This window comes from Monomorium pharaonis, chromosome 9, assembly GCF_013373865.1.
Source record: "Monomorium pharaonis isolate MP-MQ-018 chromosome 9, ASM1337386v2, whole genome shotgun sequence".
NCBI classification, from domain to species: Eukaryota; Metazoa; Arthropoda; class Insecta; order Hymenoptera; family Formicidae; genus Monomorium; species Monomorium pharaonis.
Window position 1 is genome coordinate 8,064,244 of NC_050475.1, and position 21,931 is coordinate 8,086,174.

At 44.5% G+C, this 21,931-nt stretch overlaps 1 protein-coding gene across 3 annotated transcripts in view; it reads right to left on the reverse strand.

Moving 5' to 3' along the window:
• Window positions 1-21,931, reverse strand: part of LOC105829072 — a 100,560-nt gene that overhangs the window by 60,834 nt on the left and 17,795 nt on the right. For all 3 annotated transcript variants that reach the window (XM_036292468.1, XM_036292467.1, XM_036292466.1), the window contains exon 2: window positions 525-592. In XM_036292468.1, the coding sequence (XP_036148361.1) occupies window positions 525-555 (31 nt within the window). In that variant the 5' untranslated portion in view covers window positions 556-592. The remainder of the gene's footprint in view (window positions 1-524; window positions 593-21,931) is intronic.

Genomic DNA, 21,931 nt, shown 5'->3' on the forward strand with positions numbered 1-21,931 from the left:
GTAAGTTTTGTAAGAATAAAACTTCTAAATAAAATTTGTCAAAAGTTAAACAAATCTAAATTTAAAGTATCGATAGAGAGTTTGCAGAAATTACTTGTTTCAGAAATTACTTGGTTATTCATTTATAATATTACCATGTTGAATATGGAATATTTTGCGATGCAATATTTTCACATTATAATTTATGAATAATTAGGAATGTATTTTTGTACATATGTACATGAATTAATTATATTTTTTTATGTTTCATACGTAATACAGCGAAAACGTTTTTTTCAATTATTGAGCAACTTTTTTTCAAACTTAATTTTGCAAATGTATCACCAAGATGCAATTCGCCGCATCGTTTTATAGTTTTGCCAAAAAACCCTAAAGTCAATACTCTCTTCTACATCTGCATATAAATATGTATATCCTATGTAATTGCAGATCATGAATTTTGTGCAAGATTTCGTCATACAATTTAACAGACGTCTCGCCGGAGATAAAACGAATTTCCATTGTCTAACTGAAGAGTGTCTTACCGGGGCCATACGGGCTGGTTACGGCGGACATCTCGAACCTCGCGAACCAGCCGGCTCCTCACCGCATCCTGGAACAAAACGCGAAATGAGATATGCAGTTCGAACGCTCCGGCCGGCCTGACGCCGCGCGCGGATCTGCTTCCCACGTGTTCCGCTCCGAACGACGACGCGGGAACGACCCGGAGCGCGCGAGGAGTGGCAACTGCCGTCCGAGGGATATCGTACCTTCGAAACAAAGGGAGGAATCACCGGCGGTATAAGAAACGGGATTCGATTCGTCGCGAGGTAATCTCCGGGCTTGCGACCGACGCGCCTGCCTGCGCGATCAACCTATATCGCGAATGAAGTCCGCGACTTGTTTCCCCCCCGACAATACGTACTTCTCCGACGATGTTCCCGAGTCTGTTCACCGGGGGGGGGGGAGCTCGGGCGGGGGAGGGGCAGGCGAGCGATGTAAGGGAATCGCGAAAACGAGGCGAAAACAAAGGCACGTCGCCGTAACAAAAGCTACGGTGATATATGAGCGCTGCTAGTCGGTCTCGGGGCGACCGGCCCGGCGCGATAACGCTCGAGTGCACGACAATTCGTTTCTCGGTTATTGGAATGCAGACCTTTAAGCCCATTACACGCTGTCGTGTCGCACGGCGGCGGGCAACGTACGGCACGGTGAGAAGGAGAGAAAGACAAAGAGAGAGAGAGAGAGAGAGAGAGAGAGAGAGAGAAAGAGAAAATCCGCGCCGCGCGGCAGAGAAGACACGAAGGAGAAAGGTGGAGGCGACGAGGGGGAGGAGGGGGGGGAGAAAAAAATCCAGAAATGAGAGAAGGAAACAATAAAAGGACGTGGCGCGCAAGGCGGCGTGATAAGCACATTAACGTCCGACCAATCGAAAGGGTTTATCTCGGAAGGGTTATACTCGCGCACTAACTGTCATTTCATGGCCTTACCGGCTCTTGGGTTTGGCTCTCGCGCAATGAGAAACGGCGGAATGGAATTTCAATCCGTTGGAAAATGACTTCTTACCCGCCGCCGATCGTCTACGTCGCGCGCGTATGGCCGTTTTGCCTTTTTTGGCGTGGGGGTTTGACCCCCGCGGCCGGACCGCATCCTTCAGGAACCCGTCGCGAGGCAGAGATGAGAAAAAGAGAGATGAGAGTGGCGCGAGTCTTTTATTAATGTTGCGTTTAATCGTTTGATCGCTCATCAATCGCGGAAAGCGCAGCGTGTCCCGACGACGGAATTTCCTCCTCGAATCGCGAATCGTTAAAACGCATCGTACGTGTAAATGATATTAAAAACCGTCGGCGACCGCGCGATAAGATCACGCGAGGTCCTCGCGGCCCCGCGACCATAATTGCCGATCACGACGGGGCTAATGAGTCGAGTCGTAAATAATTAACCTTTAAATAGAGAAGCCGTCCCGGGGATCACCGTCGAATCGACGGCGGATCGGCGACACGCGCCATAATTCCAACCTGTCGCGCCGATCACGAGTTGATGTATGTACGGGGGCTTTCTATTGCCTCCTCGATCAAGGCGCAAATTGTGTTGCGCGGTGCTCGCACGACAGACCGCTATTCAGACCGGTAACCAACCGGTCCTCGAAACATCAACCCGCCACCCTGAGTTGGCTACCGTGCCGACTGACGCTTGTCCGCGGTGTCAGTCAGAGAAAATCGTCTCGAAAGACACGCGTATCCGTTTGCAGCATCGAAAGCGTGCACGACCGAATACCGTGTAACGTATTCTTAGTAGAATCGCTGAATGATAAAAAAAAAATAATAATGACGAGAGAGAAACACATCGCATTGTTTTCTATTTTATTCTTTTCTCACTCGGTAATCGTTGTGTTAATTTTAACATTAATGCACGGAAAAAAATTAGTATCAAATTAAAATTTATATATTCCATTTGACGCAATCGTTGTTTTACATACGTATATATAACAATGTTACATCCTTCTTTCGTGAATTTTTTTTTTAATATTGAAAGAAAAATGTGAATAATTCTGCGGTAGAGTAATTATTGGCATAAGCTTAATTTTTATTATTATTACTGCTATAATGTAAAAGAAACTTTATGTATTTAAAGTTTTATCAATTTTACTAGAAATTATAATCATTTCAAATATTAATGTAGTAAGAAAAAAAAATTATTTTTATGCAGTAAATGCAATCACAATTACAGCGAACGTAACTATTTTTTTTTAACGTTTGCTTATTATTTATGTAGTAATAATTTGCATTAAAATAATTGTATAGTTGGCACAAAAGTAAATATAAATTATAGTAATTACAACAATTTTTTTACAGTGCAGTATGATTGTTTTAGTAACAACAGAATTAAGAAATTGTAAATCTTAGTTTGAAGATATCGATATTTCCCATGCCCGTATTTTTCTTTTTCCTCGCAACTAATGAAAATTATCATTGAACAACGCCAAGATATTTTCCTCGACGAAACTATAATATTTCATCATGTTATCCGAGTTATATTTAACATAATCTCATTTACATAATCTCATTTCAATATTTTCATTCCAAAGATAAATACATTCTCAAGAGGCTATTATTTTCCGCGCCGAGAGACGGCGAAACGTATTTAAGTGCGGGTTGACTAGCGTGCAACAGAATTCCGCGGCAGCGTATCGCTAATCGGCGTTACTTCCATCCTCGCGGCGCGTCAGCCCGCGGCATCGACGGGATCTAAAGATTTCAGCGGAAAGATCTGTTGCGAATAATCGCAAGTAGGGTCGGTCGAAGTCGAGCGCGCCCTCCGATTGGCGCGAGCGCGTTAGGCGTAGCCGCGCGCGGAGAGGAATATACGCGCGCGCGGCGCTGACGGCTGCCCGGCCTGGCGACGCCGAGGCGACGCGACGCGAGCGCGACGCGGCGGCGGCGAGCGAGCGGGGATGCGCGTACACGTATATACGTACAACCGGCGATCGGACGATATGTCCGAGCGGCCGCGAGGAAGGAGCGCGAGCTCCTTTTTTCGCCGGCTATACAGAAGGGATAATTAACATCTGTTACAGTACCTATAGCGCGCGGGCCGCCCCGTTTCACCCCACCACGTGGCTCACGGGGCGGACCTTGAATACATTATCACCCTCTCTGTACGTGCAAGCTGCACGCATGCACGCACGCACACACGCGCGCACCGAAATCGTCGAATCGCTCGCAGTCCTCGCGATCGCCCGTGAACGAGAACCTTTATCTCCCCCGTCCCTGCGCGCGGGGATCTTTGAAACGATCCCCCCCCCCTCTCTCTCTCTCTCTCTCTCCTTTTCTCCACTCGCGAGTTTTGCGAATTCGAGTTTGCGCGAGCAAAATCGTTTCGCACCCCTTCCCGATCCGACGAAATCCGTCTCTTATTTCACGAAGTAAGAGCCCACTCGGGCACAGGTTTCTAGACCGAAAATTTTAGACCGAAGACTTGAAAAGAGACCCTTGTTCTCCCTCGTTCGATTCCATTGTCGTCCGTCGCACGGTTCCGTACGCTTACGACGAAGAATATCGTCCCGATGGATTTTCTAAATTCTCGAAGCCATTGGCCTAAATACTCGAGATGCCGGCTTCGACGTTACGAAAAGTCCGAACCGACCGGAGGAGAGAGGACCAGAGGCGGAATAACGCACCATTCCGGGAAATCCTGGGATTCTATTCTGTCTTCTTTCCCTTAGCGCGATAAGCGCGCCGGGAATAAAAAGTGCGGCTGACGGGGAAGTGACGCGGTGGCGAGGAGAGGCGTGCCTATTAAACGCCCGTTTGAATTACACGCGGACTTGCAAAACAACGTTCGACAAATTGCCTCGTGAACTCCACACAACGGCACGGTCGGCATAATGCATATTGAGAGGCCGTGTTTCACGTAATTGCAAAAATGCCTTGCAAACCGTTCGCTAATGAGAACGCGTCACGCGTCGGTGGACGCCCGCGGGCGCCTGAGCCGGCGGCGGCTCTCGAAGGAAAAAGAAACCGCGGAATGCGGGCATCTCACGGTAATTAAGACACTTACGGTTCCGCAGTATGCGTATGGATTTCGGACGGTTCGGGTTTTCCCTGCCAATCGCATTGCACACTTGCGTTACGCGATACGGCAATAGAAACGTAAGAATGCAAGACGTTTCGAGAATATACAACGAACTGGAGGCTGCAGAATTATTATTAAGCATTAAATTATGACAAAACACTTGTCCGGCGCAATTCCGATATAATTCAAAACGCGATCTGTCTCACGTGGATATTTGGAGAACGAAGGGCTTGTAAGGTCGATCAGGCACGTATCTAAATCCATATGAAGGAGCATCGCGTCGAATGGAATGAGATGAGGCAGGACGGGTTGTGAGACGGGACGAAACGGTACGAGACAGCGGGCTCCGGGGTCCGTGAGAGCGGGCTACCACTCGACATAGCTCGACGCTGATGCCGATGCCAGAAGGAGGAAACAAAAAAGTCGGCGACGTAACGCGTTCGTTCGTCAAACACTCGAACGTAACGTTGCCAGGCCCCTGGAGGGGCCTCCGCGGCCTCTCGAGTTGCCTGCTGCGGAATACCAGGAGATTATTCAAATTCGCCACCGACGGCTTAAAATGTATATTAATCGTCTATCTCTCGTGGCGAGACGAACGACCGGAAACCGAGAGTCACCGCCGCGCTCCGCCTCGGCCACCTCGGCCGAATAATATACCGACACCGCGGCTTATGTCGAATCGCGTCTCTAAATACGCAGCGGCGGGCGTTAGATATCCCAGGTGTTCGGTTTCTCAAACGTGTTTTCCTCGAACGCCGCCGTTCAAGCTGCCACCGAGTACTCGAAATTGCGATATGTAATTGCATGTTATTGGGAATTGGTTAAATATCGAAGCCAAGCCTATCGATTCGCCGGTCGAATTAAATGTAAGAGCCGATTACAGTTTTGTGATATTGCTATTCTCCCGTTGACTTGAAAATGTATACAAAATCACGCGTGAAGTAAGCCTTATTTTCAACCAGTTGTCCTCTTCTACAAATTTTGTCAAAATCTCTACTTATACATAATCGCCGGAAAGACGGGATCTTATAAAAAATTCCAAAACTTCATTTCGATATTCAATAATTATTCGAAGGCCTTCCACTAAACTTTTACTTGACAAAAGTCAACACGTCCCGCGAGTCTCTCTCTCGAGAGAGAGCTAGCGACTGAGATAAAGCACGCGGGCTCCTCGCGCAGCTTATATATTTTTCCAAATACTTTTATGTTGTATTAAGGATTACCGTGGAACGGCTTCTGCACTCTTTCGCACGTGTACGGCACTTCTACCTTGCTACTCGGAGCGAGAGGCCGTGAAAGGAAGTGTAGAGGGAACGGGTTAGAGAGGGAGGGCGAGTGTGTGTTCATAAGATATGGTGTGAAACACGAGAGGACCGAGATTAAAGAATGAAAAACATAGAATTCTGAGAACTGGTTGAAGTCATAATATTCGTAATTTCAAGCCGCGCCTTATGGCGGCCGCGTCTTTCTGCGTCGTTGAAATTAATGCGAGCGGAAATAAAATTCCTGCCCCCGTCGCCTCGCGCCCTTCGTTCTCCCTCTTACGCGCGCGCGCGCGCCTCTCGACCGAAGCCTCGCACTGTCCACCACGGCCGCGAGACAAGTGGATGGCGTTTAATGGTCGAGCATCATGTAAATAAATTCGGCCCTCGTCGCCGGACGGAAGGATGTTTGCTTCTAATATTTGGACTTCGCGCCGCGTCGAAAGAATCGACGTGGAGTGCCCGGCGCGGAGACGTACGCGGCAGGTCTCGCGTTTCGCCAAAACGATGTTTGGCCTACACACGTTAGGATTACGCCACCGCCACCAACCACAAAAGACCACCTCACGGAGATCAAACGCGTAATGGATCGTTTCGTTTCTGCGCGCCTCCTCCAGATATTCCTTCCCAGAAAAGAAGCCCGGCGCGGGTTAACCGATATCGGAGTGGCGAGAGAGAGAGAGAGAGAGAGAGAGAGAGAGAGGAGATCGCGAGGGGGTACGCTCCATTTACGAGGATTAAGATAAAGCGCGACGTTGTCTCACTCCGTCCTCTCTTTCTCCGGTTGCCTCGGCTGCCTTCGTTTTTCCCCGTTTATCGGCACCTCGTTCCGCCCGGCTCTCCTCCGCTCCGACCCGTGTAAAACACGCTCTCGATTGTGTCCGTGCGCGCTTTGCGCGCGCGCGCGCGCTGTTAAAAATAGAGCACGCAACGACTCACTAATCTGGTTAGGGCTACTTAGCGTAACTCCGACTATTTAGACCTGGATACGGTTACGGTAGTTAAGCCGCCATCGGCTCTAAGTAGAGCCGGCGCGGGGCGACGGCGGGGGGGACTTTTGGACCTTTAAAAGGAGAGGTCTCGTTGCTTAGCCGCGCTAAAACGTCTTAATAGGCGCGGGCAAGCTCAAACATGCGATTTTACACCGGTTTCCCTCGTTTTATTCCTTTCTTCTACCCACTCTCCCCCTTCTCTGTTTCTCTTTCTCTCTTTCTTCCTTCACGAACGCAACGAATGTAAATGTAACGACGGAAAAATGTTTGGAAAATCGCACTGACGATGTAAATTCGATACTGCAATTTCCTTTATTCTTAAAGAATTCATTAAAATCTTAAAATCTCTTTATACATTCGTACACTCTAAATAGAGTTTTTTTTTAAGTTATTATACCTCTACACGAAAGAAACAGACTTGCTAAAGTATCACAAAGTTTAACTGGATACAGATCTGAAAATAATTCTTATTAGGTAAACAAAATAATTATATTATGCTTAAACTGGTTATTAAAATTTTTTAATACAGTATTTCTCATCGTGCTTGAATACCATAATTCTTAATTATAATATTTCGTATCCAGAGCTAAATTTCTAAATACTTCAGCAAAATCGCTTCTTCCGTGTGCAATCTTTGACAAATGAAATTTATCGTTCAGCTGTATTCAACTTTGTGAATTGTTCTTTTCCGTTGGACGGCCAATTACAAAAACCCTTGATAATTTTATTAGGATGCTAGTGTAGTTCGAATCTTAATTTAAGTCTCAATAAAGTGCACGTGGAATGTCGATGGAATTAAATTTGCTAATGGCCTTCTCCCGCTACTGCGTGTTCCAAACAGCAGACGACTTAATGAATCTTCTTTCGCTGGATGGGAACAACGTCGGAGTCATCTCTACTTAATCGTCACGATTCGAGTTTACCATCGGAGTTCTAATTCTCTGGGAGGTTTTAAGGTTAATTAACGAGTGAGTGCCGAATAATTAATCGGTGAACGTTGAATCATACATTAACAGCATGCTTGAATTACGTATGTTTTTTTACAGAAAACTTTTAAATTTTCCAAGTTACATTTTCCGAATGAAGAATTCCTGTCTAAACTCTTTTTTAAAAAAAGGACTGTTGCTAGAATAAAAAATGTCGCAATCTGTTTGATTATCGAGCATTGATCCTAGCAACACAAAACATTGACGCAATATTGAAAAGTAAATGCAACATCTCTAATATTAGTCCAGTATTGTAAACTGTAAAGTGAACGCTCCATCTTAATTAGCTAATTTGTTTAAGCAGCAATATTGGTTCAATACCGATTCAACATTGGACCAATGTTAGATCATTCAATTTTTCATATTAAACATTAATTCCTGATTTGAAATCAATATTTTGTAACCAATATTGGCGTTACATTGGGAAACATCGACCAATGTGCTTTCAACATAATTAATTAGTCAATGTACATGCTGCTAATGTGTCTTGCTACTAGAGAAGATTTAAATATTGATACATGCATAATGTCAATTGCATAAATTTATATACCCGCCCAAATTGGCAATACGGTTCCGCTAACACGGGAAAAAACGTACAATTCCGAATCTCTCGGCGCACGCACGTGCGCGAATGCGCGGAGCGGCCCCCCCTTCTTGGATCGTTCTAAAAACGAGATTTCGAAAATCCGTTATTTAAATAAGGCAGGAGGGACGCGACCGGCAATGGCCCGAACGATTTTATAAAATTAATAGTAAAGGGTAGGCCACGCCGCACTCGCTATTATGCGCGTATGCAAATACGGACATAAGGGTTGGCCCGGAGAGGTGGGTCCGCCATGCACAGAAGAAGGAGGATATCAAGGGGGCAGGAGAAACAGGGGAGGCCGGGGAGGAGAGGCTGTCGTGCAGGCTGCAAGGCATTAAAACTTCCGAGATTTATAGCAGCCTGGACTGGTCTGGCCTCGCTCGATTCGGGGTGGCTACCACTAAAAAGGGGGCCATATTGCTGGTAACGAGTAACGAGGGGGCAGCGGCATTACAGGGAGATATGCGGTACTCTCATTCGCGGATTTTAATAAAACAGCCTTAAAACCAACGGCACACGATTTATCTTTCTACCACCGTACGAGACTAATTGTAGGTATCAACGATTCACATCTTACACGGAAAGAACAGCTTAAACGCTAAAGCAAAGATTTTACAATTTAGCTACACGTAAGTCCGCAAATATAATGTAAGTATATATAATAATTTTGTCGCGTCATTAAAATAATTATGTAGAAAATATGCGGCGTGCCGATAAAGTTGCAAAAAATTTTGACATTTCAGCAATCGGGTTAAGCGTTGGCTAACTTTTAAATACTTCAGCAAAATTATTATTCCTTCCATGTAAGTTTCACACCGAATATTGGCACCGAAGGTAATTTGATGATGGCAATAGTACGAATAAAAGACTTGGCAAACTTTTATATTCGCTAAATGATACTTGGCCCCTGTAATTATCCGCTCCAGAAACGCGCGATGCCTTCGGAATTGTTTTTACGCGTCGTGAAAACGAGAAAACGTCTGCGCGAGCGAATTTTACTGCGGGAGAAAGAGGAAGAAAGGGAAGAGGAGTGAGGCGTATTGAAAACTCTACGCGCCTCACGCATACGCGCTCATCAACCTCGAACGCCAATTAGAGCCATCTCGCAAACGTTACACTTAGGAAGCGAAACGATCGGCGCTTCCACGGGCCGCTTTTTATGGACCGAACGCAACGTCTCCTCGGCTGAAGAAACGCTTCTGAACGGAGGTTGAATGCTCGCTTTCTTCGTTAAGTCGCAACACGATCGTTTTCTTCGAGGGTCTCGGGTGTCGAGCCGGCTATATTTTTTAGATCGTCTCGCGATCCCGCGATTCCCCTGAATCTCCCTGCGCCTTAACGGAAGGCGTTCGGACTTGCGTCCGATTTCTCTTTGCCACAGATGTGTCAAAATTACTCTTAAAAATTGAAGCATAATTTCGGAAAGAAGCATCTGAAATCTCATACAGAGATATAAATCTAAAAGTAAAATTGTGTACAATAGAAATTTTTTTATTCTTAATCAGCATAAGTAATTAGCACGAGTAGTCTACGTAATTATTTTGTGTATATATTGCCGTTACATTTATCTATTGTACTCGTATAAGGGTTTGTTTGATCAAACGTTACTTCTAAATTGGACAGATTGGTACGTGTACTCTGAACGTCAGTTCGATTGGGTTGATCGAAGGAACGAGAAATCCTTTCTTCGGCGATACATTGTCGCGTCCCCAATTGCGTCGGTAAGTACCTGTCAAGGGACATTTTATCGACGATTCGCGTGTAAGGTCGGTTATACGAGGCTCGATTGGCCCCTAATAGCGAGCCGCAAGAAATCAATAAGAAATCAATCGCGACGTGACGGCCGGCTCTCGGCTCTTGATGAATAATGGAAAAATCTGGTCTCTCTCTCTCTCTCTCTCTCTCTCTCTCTCTCTCTCTCTCTCTCTCTCTCTGCGAGCGCGACATCGATTGTCGGCGGGGAGAGAGATAATCTAGCCGCGGAGTTTTCTGGATTACGCGCGATCCCGTTAGACCCGTTCGATGTCGTCTCCACCGCTCTTGCCTGCGCGCCTCTCTCCCTCTTTTCTTCCTTATTTCATACCTAGTAGCGTACGTGTCGCAGCCCGATGCAAATTCGCGCCTATCGCTGCGAAACCGGTTGGAAATATTAAACCGGTATCCCGACACAATCAAAATTATTATATTTCCTTCCGCGCTTCCCCACGCGCCGTCAACTATCGCATAAAACTCGCGCGTTTTCCTTTCGCTAAGGAAAAAAAAAAAATTGTGTTTAGTTGATATTTAACAGCACGGGATAATAATAATAATAATATGCTACGGAATTTGATGCGTCAGCCGAGAGACTAACGTGCATCACAAGTTTATTAATGAGGTTTAAAATTCTCTTTCGCGATTTTTTTTTTAAATATTTTTATTGGGACGTAACGTGGCCACAGTTACAATAAACAAGCTATAAGGATTTAACGGAAATGTTAAAACTTCACGAACAGTTTCCGCTCGCGATATGATTGACCATTGAACCGTTCTTGACGATTTAATACAGACAGTGATCTCAAAGTACTCGCGATTCCCGAGAAGACGGAGAGAAGTGGGAAAGGAAAGAAAGGAGAAGGTGGCGGAGGAAGACGCGGAATGAGAGGACGAGGTATGGAATTCCCTCGAAATCTTCTTAGCTCTGACATAATGAGACGTCGAACTCAACCGGAGTCGTGAGACCCGTACGCGCACCGAGAGGATCGAGTTACAAAAGAAGAAACAGAAGAAGATAAAGAAAAAGAGGAAGGAACGAGAGGAGAACGAGTTCCTTTACGAGTACGTACCCGATAGCGCCGCGTTTCCCTATGGATTCACGTGTGCCTCGGTCGTCGAAAAAAAAAAGGAAAGAAAAAAGAAAGATGACGAAGCGAATGGGTCCAACAAAATTCCATAAAATTCGAATATACCGACCGCGTAAATCCAGGAATTTCCTATCGAGCATCCTCGAAGGAGGTTTAATATACAGAGTGTTCCATTTTAATTGCCCACCTTTACTAAAATATTTAAAAAAATATTTTAAGAAATTATTTCAAATGAATGGAATAAATAACGGTAAAATTAATTTTTGAGAAAATCGCCATTAAAAAAAATGGCATTATATGATACTTTTACGTATGATTCTTCTGCGTATTAAAATATTAAAGAATTGTCAGCAAATTAATAATTTACAACAGTGATGCGTTATAAAATCATATCTATTATTTTATGCAAACTATCAAATAACATTACATAATTTGCAAGCTTCGGTTATTTTAAGAATAATTCATATATTTATGTTTTTACTTATTATTCTAAATATAAATAACACATAAGGATCATTATTGAGCAACCCTCAACCAGTATTTCAAAATTCTAAGAATACTTCGCAGAAAGATGTGTGGAATTTGCATATTAATATTATGCTAAAATATTTCTACACAATTCTCAAGATTTTGCTTATTTCTGAAAATGGCCTTAATTTATAAAAGATTAAGCACATCACTAATCTACAAAAAACTTTCCATTTAATTCTCACATTTTGGTATAAAAAATATAACATATTTCACAAATTATTAATTTTCTAATAATCGTCCCTAGTTAATTTTATACGCTTAGAATAATGAGACGAATTAATTGATAAAAAGAAAATACATGGTTGTTTAAAAAAAACAAGATATATATTAAAATTGCACATTGCAAATTGCATAATTTTTATATACGAGTACGTGCACATGCAGTTCGCATTCGTAAGTAAATCTTCTCGTCACAAGGGTCAAACAATATATTCAAATAAGAAATTAAAAAAGTAACCAGCAAAAAAATTAATGGAATTAAAATGAAGGTAAAAAGAATGTTGATGGATGTATGTTACTGGCAGTCTTTATCACCCGGTACCATCTGGAAGACGTTGGCTCAGAATCCTCATCCGGATTAACCGCGTGACGTCTCTCGTAGCCATGCGATTTACTGTCCGGACTAATCGAAATTTGCGGCGCCCTCCATAAATTCCACAAACCTAACGAAAAGCTATATCATCGGCCGAAAAGTCGGCGCGGCCGATGTCGCGGCCCGACCCGGGGGATTCCGCGAAAGCTGGCAAATCCCGCGGCGCATAATTCCACGGGCCGTCGAAAATAAAATTACAGAAAAAAGAAAGAAGAAACACGGACACGGGCAGACAGAGCGCGGGCGAGGAGATAAACCAAAACTGACCGTTCGAGCGAAATTCCGCGAAATCCGGTAAAATTGAATCCCAGGCTGAAACAGAGGTCGACAAAGGGACGACTCGAGGTGGACGATGCGCCAAAGCGATCGACTCGAGTTTGTGGAGCTACAGAGAGAGAGAGAGAGAGAGAGAGAAAGAGAGAGAGAGCTGAGCATAAAAGTCCCGGGCTGCTCTTCGCCGTGATCGAAGAAAAAGAAGCTCGTCCTCCGTGGGCTCCCGGGAATGATGAATCGTTTCTATTAAAATACTTTTTCGACGGGGAATACAGAGTGCGGGCATCCGGCTCTACCGAAGCCCCGCGAGTGAATTTATTTACATATTTTCGATCTGGATTAAGAGGTATCGTCGGCGACAAAAGTACCGGGCTCCCTCTCTCTCTCTCTCTCTTGGCTCTCTCATGAATATCACAAGTGTCTTTTTCGTCGATATCGCATTTGCGGTCGGAACGCGGGTATACCCCCAGCCCGTCGTGAACGCGCTCCTCCTTCATGAGCGCAAATTGCCACGAGCGATCGCAATTGCGATAGGTGGAAAATGGTAGGATAGATAACTCGCGACTAATGTTATAACAATCGCAGTCATCCCGATCAATGGACTTTCTTACGGGTTCTAAGGTCGAAACGCGTTATTGTAATCGCAAGTGGAAGTGATAGTAGGGAGAGTAAGAGTCTCGAGCGGACATTGTACCCGGGGTTAAACCACAACGAGCCGACATCGACGGCTTACCTACATACACACACACACACACACACACGCGCACACACACACAAGCGTGAAACGTATCTATTTCCAAGTGCGCGACAGAGTATCAAAGTAGCGAGCGAGCTACGCGCGATGTTAATGAGGCCCAATTAATCACTCTAGGAAGTGAATCCTAATGCGAAAAGGCGAAATGTCCCGTCGTAGGAGGCGCCGAGTCTCGCACCAAGGCGAAAGTACTTCCGTCCGGCCACTGACACCGATCGTCCATAGTTGAGAAACGTCTTCCCCGAAGAACAAACATACGGCTCGATCGTTATCGATTAAGCGTGACCGGAAATCGCAAAAGCGACTTCCGACACAATTTTCGGGCAACGTCGTCTTTGCAAGCAAAGCGGAATATCGAGAAACAGGAATGCACAATGGAAGACAATGTAAAAGGTGATAATGTTACAAGAAGGTTACCCATATGTATTTTTATACGTTCTAATAAACATATATAAAAGAATAAATTAAGTCGGCCCTTATTTCCAGCCCAGGTATACTTTAAAAGGGAGACACAATACACTATTATAATAAGAAAGCAAGCAAGCACGCGATTAAAGAAGAAAACGGGTAACAAAACAATCTCTACGATCATTGATTTCAGCCGCCTCGGTGGAACGGTTGCGACAGGGAACGTCGAGAGGCCGCAAAGTAGTGAACACTGTAATAGTTCGCCTCCAGCCATTCATCTTCAAATAATCAGCAATTAAATAATCGTTATTAAATACACGCGCGTACGATACGGGACGGATAAGAGGCAGCGATACCGCGCATTATGTTTAACAGTTTGCGAACTCGCGGAGGGTTCATCGGAGAGAACAATGGCGAATCCGTTCCTCGATGGAGATCGAAGGACTCCACCGTGCCGATCGGAATGAATGGAATCGCGTCTAACGCGCTCTGCGTACACGGATCGCCGTCGCCGTGGCGAGTCCGAGGCGGGATCGCGGAGGACCTCGGCTGCGTTGCGCGGGCAACGTCGAGTGATAAATGAACTCCGCTCCGGCCGCCGGGAGTATAGGCTGGTGATATAAAATAGTATTTAGCGTGGCCCGCGTGCGCGAAGGAACTTTTCGCGGCGCGTCATCCTCTCGCGCTTACGCTGCAGTAGCCCCGCCGCCGACATTCATTAACGTCCGCTTCTCCGTTACGCTATAAATCGCGTCGTGTAAAAGCGAAGCTCGCGGGATCAATCCATCTCGCGGGCGGGCGAAATCCAATCCACGAAACGAGGAAAGAGAGACGACCGGCACTCGGCCGCGGTGGAAATAAAGAAAGAAAGGGACCGCGCGCGATGCTTTTCGCGAGGCGCCCCGCTTGATCGCGAGGCGCTCGAGCGAGGTAATAAATTCATTTCCGAAACAACAATCGCAGAAGGGGCTGACTGAATAAGCGGGGGAGGCGGAGGGGAGGAGGACGAGGGAGGTCTTTACGAACGTATGAATCGTTCCTAATGCACGGAACAGAGTGTGGAGTTCGAGGCCGCTGCCGTCGCGCGGGAGAGACAGAGAGAGAGAGAGAGAGAGAGAGAGAGACTCTCTCCTCACCGCGGAATGATAAATGAACTCCTCTTAACCGCGAGCTCTCATATCGGGCCGCTATTAACATAGCGCCGGATAAAGTAACGAATTTAAAAGAAATCCAATATAAAAGCCACGGGAATTCCATCGGAGATCTTATCCGGGCCGAGCTCTCGCTCGCCGCGGAGACTCCATTAATCACCCGCTCTCCTCCGCCGTTCCTCTTCTTCTTCTTCCTCCTCCTCCTCTCCCCTTCCGTTCGCTCGCTCTCTTCGCGCGCTTCATTTGTCTCGTATTAGTCGTTATTACGAAACTTGAAAATTCAAATGGACGAGGGATAATGGCGCTGCCCGCTGTCCGAAGATGATGCCAGACTCGCATCCTCGCCCTCTTTCCCTTCGCCGTTCCTTCGCCTTCTCCCCCCTCGTCCCCTTTATTCTCCTCGTCCGCCGATCGAGATGGACCTTTTTTTTTTTTTGCGAACGCGGACGACAACTTGAAGTGGTCTGGATCGCAAGAAGCAGGCGCGCATAATGGAATTAACGGATTTAAATCCTTTCGAGACAATATAATTGCGTCGTGTGTCATCGTGAAGAAAAATTGTTGTTAGAAATCCTGTAAAACAGAAGGAGGTGCTCCTCCACGGAAAATTACGGAGGAGATGAGATATTACATTGTATCGAAATACGCGAGAAAAATACGCGCAAAATTGTTCGTTTCGAACAGGCTGAATCAACTCATTGTTCGCGATGTGCAAAGTTTTTACGGCGACGAATGAAGTTGCTCCGACAAGTGGAACTTCTTCTCGTTTTGCGTGTATACATTTTTTTACTTCCACCCCACGCACACAGAAATCGCTAAAATGCTTTTAGAACGCTAAAATGAAGAGAGAGAGAGAGAGAGAGAGAGAGCGAGTGCAATGAGCGAGGGAAATGGCGGAACAGTGGAGAAAAGAAAGAAGAAGGGCGGACATTGTGAGACGACTGCAGAGTGCACTTTGTAACATCGGGACAGCGCGCCTCGCACATGCCATATTTTAATCGGTGAGAAAAGCCGATTGAAATCGATCGAGAGACCTCTTTTCAAGTTACTTCATGCATCCGACACGCTATACACGCTCTACAGATGTTCGAGAAAAATACCCGGCCGAGCATTTTCACTTCTCTCATAACTCAGATGTGTAACTGTATCATCATTTATCTGAAACGCCGTCATTAACGACGGCCAGATAAATCGAGAAGTAGATAAAGTATATCTGTTGAAACTACACGCGTTATAATGATTCGCTCATTACCGCGGGATATGTGTGACTTATATTCTCCCGCTTGTGACATAAACACGCGTATTTCAGAAAACGTCACGTAAGCCTCGCGATATGTCAACTGTCGCGCGGCGGTAATGAAGACGTGAAACGGTCGGCCGGATCGACTCGACTCGGGACACGTATCGGGGGATTTCCCTTTAAGGAAATCGGAGTTTTCTACGGGCACACGGCAAAGTGGGTGAACGAAGACGACCGCGTGCTTATGGTGCTCCATGGCATCCCTCCCTCCCCCCTTCCCCCCCCCCCCCCCTCGCCATATTCCGCGCCATATCCAGCATGTCCGTTCGTTCGTCCGTCCGGTTGTGGCGTTCCTGACACCGGTCATACGATCGATGCTCGATTCCGCGGCGAATGCCAGAGTGTTGATAATTTATTTGAGAGACGTGCGTCGAACGTGTCGCACCTTCGCAATCGCGCGAGCAAGCGCGAGCGAGCGAGCGAGCGAGCGTGCGCCGTTCGTTGCGGCATTCTGGATTTCGCGCCTTTTTCGTGCCTGACCATTGTCTGTCCCTCCCCCCTCCCCCCCTCCCCCGCCCGCCGTACCTTGCGGGACGCGGGGTTGACCTTTTTCGGCGATACCGTCATCCGCGGCCGGCCGCGATGTTTATTAACGAATCGCAGCTGCAATTCCGACCGGACGCGTATTTTTATAGCGGAGGAAAAGTCACGTCGCGATCACGCGTCCCCTGCGACGACAAGGATCGCAGTTCCGGTGCGCGTTCCGCGAAACTCGATTAAAATGTCAATGAGCCGTATTGCGTGTAGTATGAGGATTATATCGGCGTGTCGACACTCTCTTTGCCGCGGGCACAAAACTGCTTTTGCATCGATACTCTTTCGATGTTACACGAACGGTTTTGCTAAAGTAACTAAAAATTCAGCTGAATATACTGAAAATAAATCTGTTGGTCTATCAAAATAATATTATGAAGAACGTTCAACCATGATATATGAGCAATACTACAAGAAACGTTGAATATTCCAGTAAGCAATTTCTACGTTATTATATTAATTGTCTAACGAAATTACCTTCATGTATCCAAATAATTGATATATTTTTAGATACTCCAGCAAAATTATTTTTCTGTTTGTGTAAATTATTACCTGGAAATGTTATTAATCATTCATAAACGATTCCAGAATTTAACAGGTATCTCTTAATCCTCAAGAAAGAAAAATTCATAGGATGGTAACTTGTGAAAATATTAACACTAATTTACAGAGTTTCTATTTCTCAATATTCAAATGGTGATGCTAATGTACTTTAGCTTTCCAAAAAAAAGAATACAATGTAAAAAAAGTTTTAACTTTTACAGATTTTGAGAAATCAAAAACTTTCTTTACCGAGGTGTTCTTCATCAGATAGTTTGTATAATACTTTGTTACTGTGTTTCTTTTTCTTTGATATTAGTTGTTTGCACAAAATATTTACAACTATAGTAATATATATGAGAAGTTTCTTATACATTTATTTATACAATTACATCATGCTATTCCGCAAGATGCAACCTCAGCGACAATATCTAAAAATTGGTTTTGTCTTTAGTAGGTTTTAGAAAAAAGTAAATTATAAATGTATGACTGGGGTTAGATGTTTTCTTTTAGTATTTATACAATGCGATGTTTAGTGTCCAAAAAATAAGTGAGCGACGCATTAGAAGATCTATGTTAATTTTATCTTTCTCTATATTTATTATGTCTTTCATTTCACAATGACTATTAAAAAAATTTTATAAATGGTTTAAATGAATTATTGCAAATAAATTTTATCACGTTAATATATCATTTTAAATTGTGAACTACAACTTTTATTCTATTGAATTTATTTTTATATATTTTGTAAGAAATTATTAAAATTTCTTCTAACTGTATTATTACATAATATTACCAATTTGCTTTATTAGACAAGAAATTTAAATACGAGTTTATAAAAACAGAAGAATAATGGAAAATTTTCTGAAAAAACCGTTTTTCAGTTCCTTTTCACTCTAAAAAAACTCCACGAGAAACAGCCATTACTCATTGAAAAACAAAAAATTAATCGGAATTTGTTGTTCAATGTAAAACATACGGCACATGGAAAATTTTAAGTTAGTAAGCAGTAAAGAAATCAACATTTTTACAACACGATATGCTACTTTTTACATTCCTGCCTTATTCTTCTCAACTGATGAGTCGATTCGCTTACCGATTGCTTACGTCTTTCTATGTGTTACTAAGCTTCATCCTTCAAAATCTTGCATACTTTTGCATTGTATGCTAATTCTTTAGATTTATTTTTGTTAATTGAAAATTTATATTTCGCATACGTTTCTCAAGGGGGAGAGAAGAATTCATTGTCACTGTAGTTTCATAGGTGACAATAAATGTCGCATTTACGGGCGAGGCGTTCGCAAATATTCACAAGCCGCGCGAAGCCGGCGCTGAGAGGTTTTCGTGTTGATCGAAGTTGCAAAGAAACTACCCGGGGACTTTCATGCGTATACCTACGAGGCGAGCGATTACGTACGAGTGTCGGTTATCTACGTGCGCGTTTTCATTGTGGAAGGAACATTGCAACGTGGGCACAGACGCGGAATTCCAACGAGTGAAACTCGACGAAAATGTCAATGAGTCGATCGCGAGTGATATGAAGAATTCAAATCCGATAATTACGAGGAGCCCCGTTGTGAGCCGGTGCCTGAATTTTTATGACAACGAACCATTACCATAACGCGTGGTCCCCCGGAGGAGAAGAATACCCGACCCGTCCACCCACGGCATCACGACGTGTGGAATCGCAACGCGGACGCGCGTTCGCGGAAGATTAAAAAAATAATCCGGGATCCCTCTCGACTCCCTGATATCGCCCCGATGACTCCAACTCTCGGCTCGGTTGTGCGCCACACAACGGAGATCCACACGTCTCGGAATAAAAAAAAGGAAAAGAAGGAACAGAGAAGGGAAAGAGAAGGAGGGGAATGTACGAGATGGAGAGCCGAAAATGCGTCGACGCGTGACGATGTGTGACAGGGCGGGCAGATGGATCGGGGGAGTTAAAAAAACGGGGGAGGAACAATCCTTTCCGTGTTCGAACGTATCGCGGGGCGAAACTCCGCGTGACTTTGACCGATAGCTCGGCGACCGGGCAGCCTCGCTTATCTTAATGTCCGTAAAAAGGACGGAATAATTAAAAAAAAGGAGAGGAGAGCGAGAGGGAGGCGTGCACGCCGACCGGCCGGCCGGCCGGCCGACCTGCCTGCCTGTCGTGGGCAGGTAAGTTGCCGGCTGGCTGCCGAGAGAGACAGAAAGAGAGAGAGAAAAAGAGAAATAGAGACGACCCGACACAACCGCGGGTGCGGATCGCGCGGGGACAAATGGACTCTGGGTTTTCTGTGTGACAAACGAGCGCCCCCGAAATGTCGATCAACCGCCAGCCGTCTCCGTCCGATTTCGTCAACCGTCCGACGACATCGAGCGGGCGTGCAGCAGCAGCAGCAGCAGCCGCTCTCCGTATAATAGACATTAGGGGTACCAGCCGTGAACCCGTTGTTGCACAATTTTTATCCGACATCTACTTAGTAAACGATACCGGACTGAAATTTATCTCGACAGAGAGATTATCTCGCCTTTCTCCTCAACTGTTAAAAGCCGCTTGATTTTTATGCGAAGCGCGTTCGAAGGAAAGCGGCAGGCCTCTCCCCCACATACAGAGTTATTAACATCGGGTCCTAAACCGATTTACTTTTCCACGAATCGCCCGGCGCGGCACAATGGCTGCGGTCGGTTAAGACAAACTAAGACGAGACACTGTCGCGCTGAGCTGTCTCCAGCGAGCGATGGCATTCGGTCGCTTTAGAAAGTCGTCGTCGTCGTCGTCATCGTCGCTGAGCCAGCAGCAACCGACGACGATTCCTCGCGCAATATATAAATATTAATAACGACGATATCGTAATTTCAGAAACAATGCGCGACGGCCACACCCGAACCGCGACACGGCCTAGTTACATACCCGCCGCGGCATTAAACCGGCACCAGGCAAGCCATACGTTTTACCTACACCTACTCGAGTAGCGGCCCGTGTGCCCCGATCTTTCAGGCGTGAGGTAAATTCACGCGGATTCCGCGCGTATATAGTTGGGATACGTATATCAATCATGGTAGACTCGAAATGGAATTCCGATAATTATTCGAGAGAGAGACACGAGATTAGAGCGCAGGGTCAAATTAATCAGATCTCGTTACACGGAAGACGCGAGACTTTCGAAACGTTGCGAAAAAGAAAACTCGGGCTGGCCCGAGTCGTCGCTCGAACGTCACGCTATCAGCACTTTAAATCGTTGTTGTATGCGCATATATTTTTCTTTCTAAATTAAGGCCGTTGAAGATACGGGCGGTATACGTGAAATTAAAATCAGGGGACGCAAGTTCCGCCCCGCGGTTAAATGAGGAAGTCAACTTCCGTGCGTGGGCGTTCGAATGTTGAACGTCACGGCGTTACAGATAAGAAGCCAAACGCCGCCTAAGTGTCTAAAGAAACTTCCTTCCGTGACTTATAGTCGCGATATGCCTCGACGAAAATATCCCTCTTCTCGGTAAAACATGTATCAACCACGCTCTGCTGTCAAATAAAATCGGAATTATTCGATAATTCGGTGCTTTTTCAAATTGCATATTGTATTTTCTCTATTTTTTTCTTCCTTTCTCTCTTCCTCTCTTTCCCTTTCCATTACTATTATTAAACGCGCTAAGAATTATTTTTACACACATACATACATACACACACACACACACACACACACACGCGCGCAGTTAAATTTTACAAGAGATGGAAGATTTTATGCATAAGAAAATTATTTTTCCAGTAATAAAAGAATTAAACGGATACTCGCAAAATTGACGCGTTTGCGAGTCGAGGAATCTTCGAGGAATTCTTTTGTCGAATGCGTGCCAACTACCAGCGCGTTCAATGAGATCTGTCTATAATGGACGCGACGAATCTTGCTTAGATTCGTCCAAGACTTCTCACGTTCGCTGAAATTGCCAAGAATCATTTGCACCTGGTTGGATTTCGCAAAAGCTTTTATGTACCTCACTATTTTCAAATTTACCCGTAGTCACGCAAAATCGTTTCCCTCGGTTTACAGTTCGCCTACGATTTAAATTGTTTAAGCATGCATAATGTATACGTGTATTACGTTAAAAGCAGTTATGAATATGAATATGTTCAGAGAATCTTGGTTAAAGTATTGCTTTGTCATCCTTTTACTTTTAATTAAAATAAACTAATATATATATAACTAATATATATAAATATATAAGCAAGAATATAAGATCTTCCAAAAATTTAATCTACAATTTTTTGTTTTAGCACAATTAAAAAAAAATACAATTATTTTAATAATAACGGTAAGGAATAATTTTAATTTTATTTTAAAATTCTTATCTTTTGTGCGACATTTTTTCCTCTCAACGTATGAAAATTATCATTAAACAATAAAACTATATTCCTCTTAATAAAATTATACAAAATTTTGTTCATGTAAGCCTCAATTATGCCTTTAATATTAAATAATCTTATTTCAATATTTATATAAAAAAAAATTCTCATAACAGGAATGTTTTCTTCTGTATAAATTTAATAATAATATGATATAGTCGGGCAAGTATAAATTAATAACATATTCTTTAATAAACAAATATTCCTTTATACAAAGAAAAAGTGTTGTAAATATCAACAG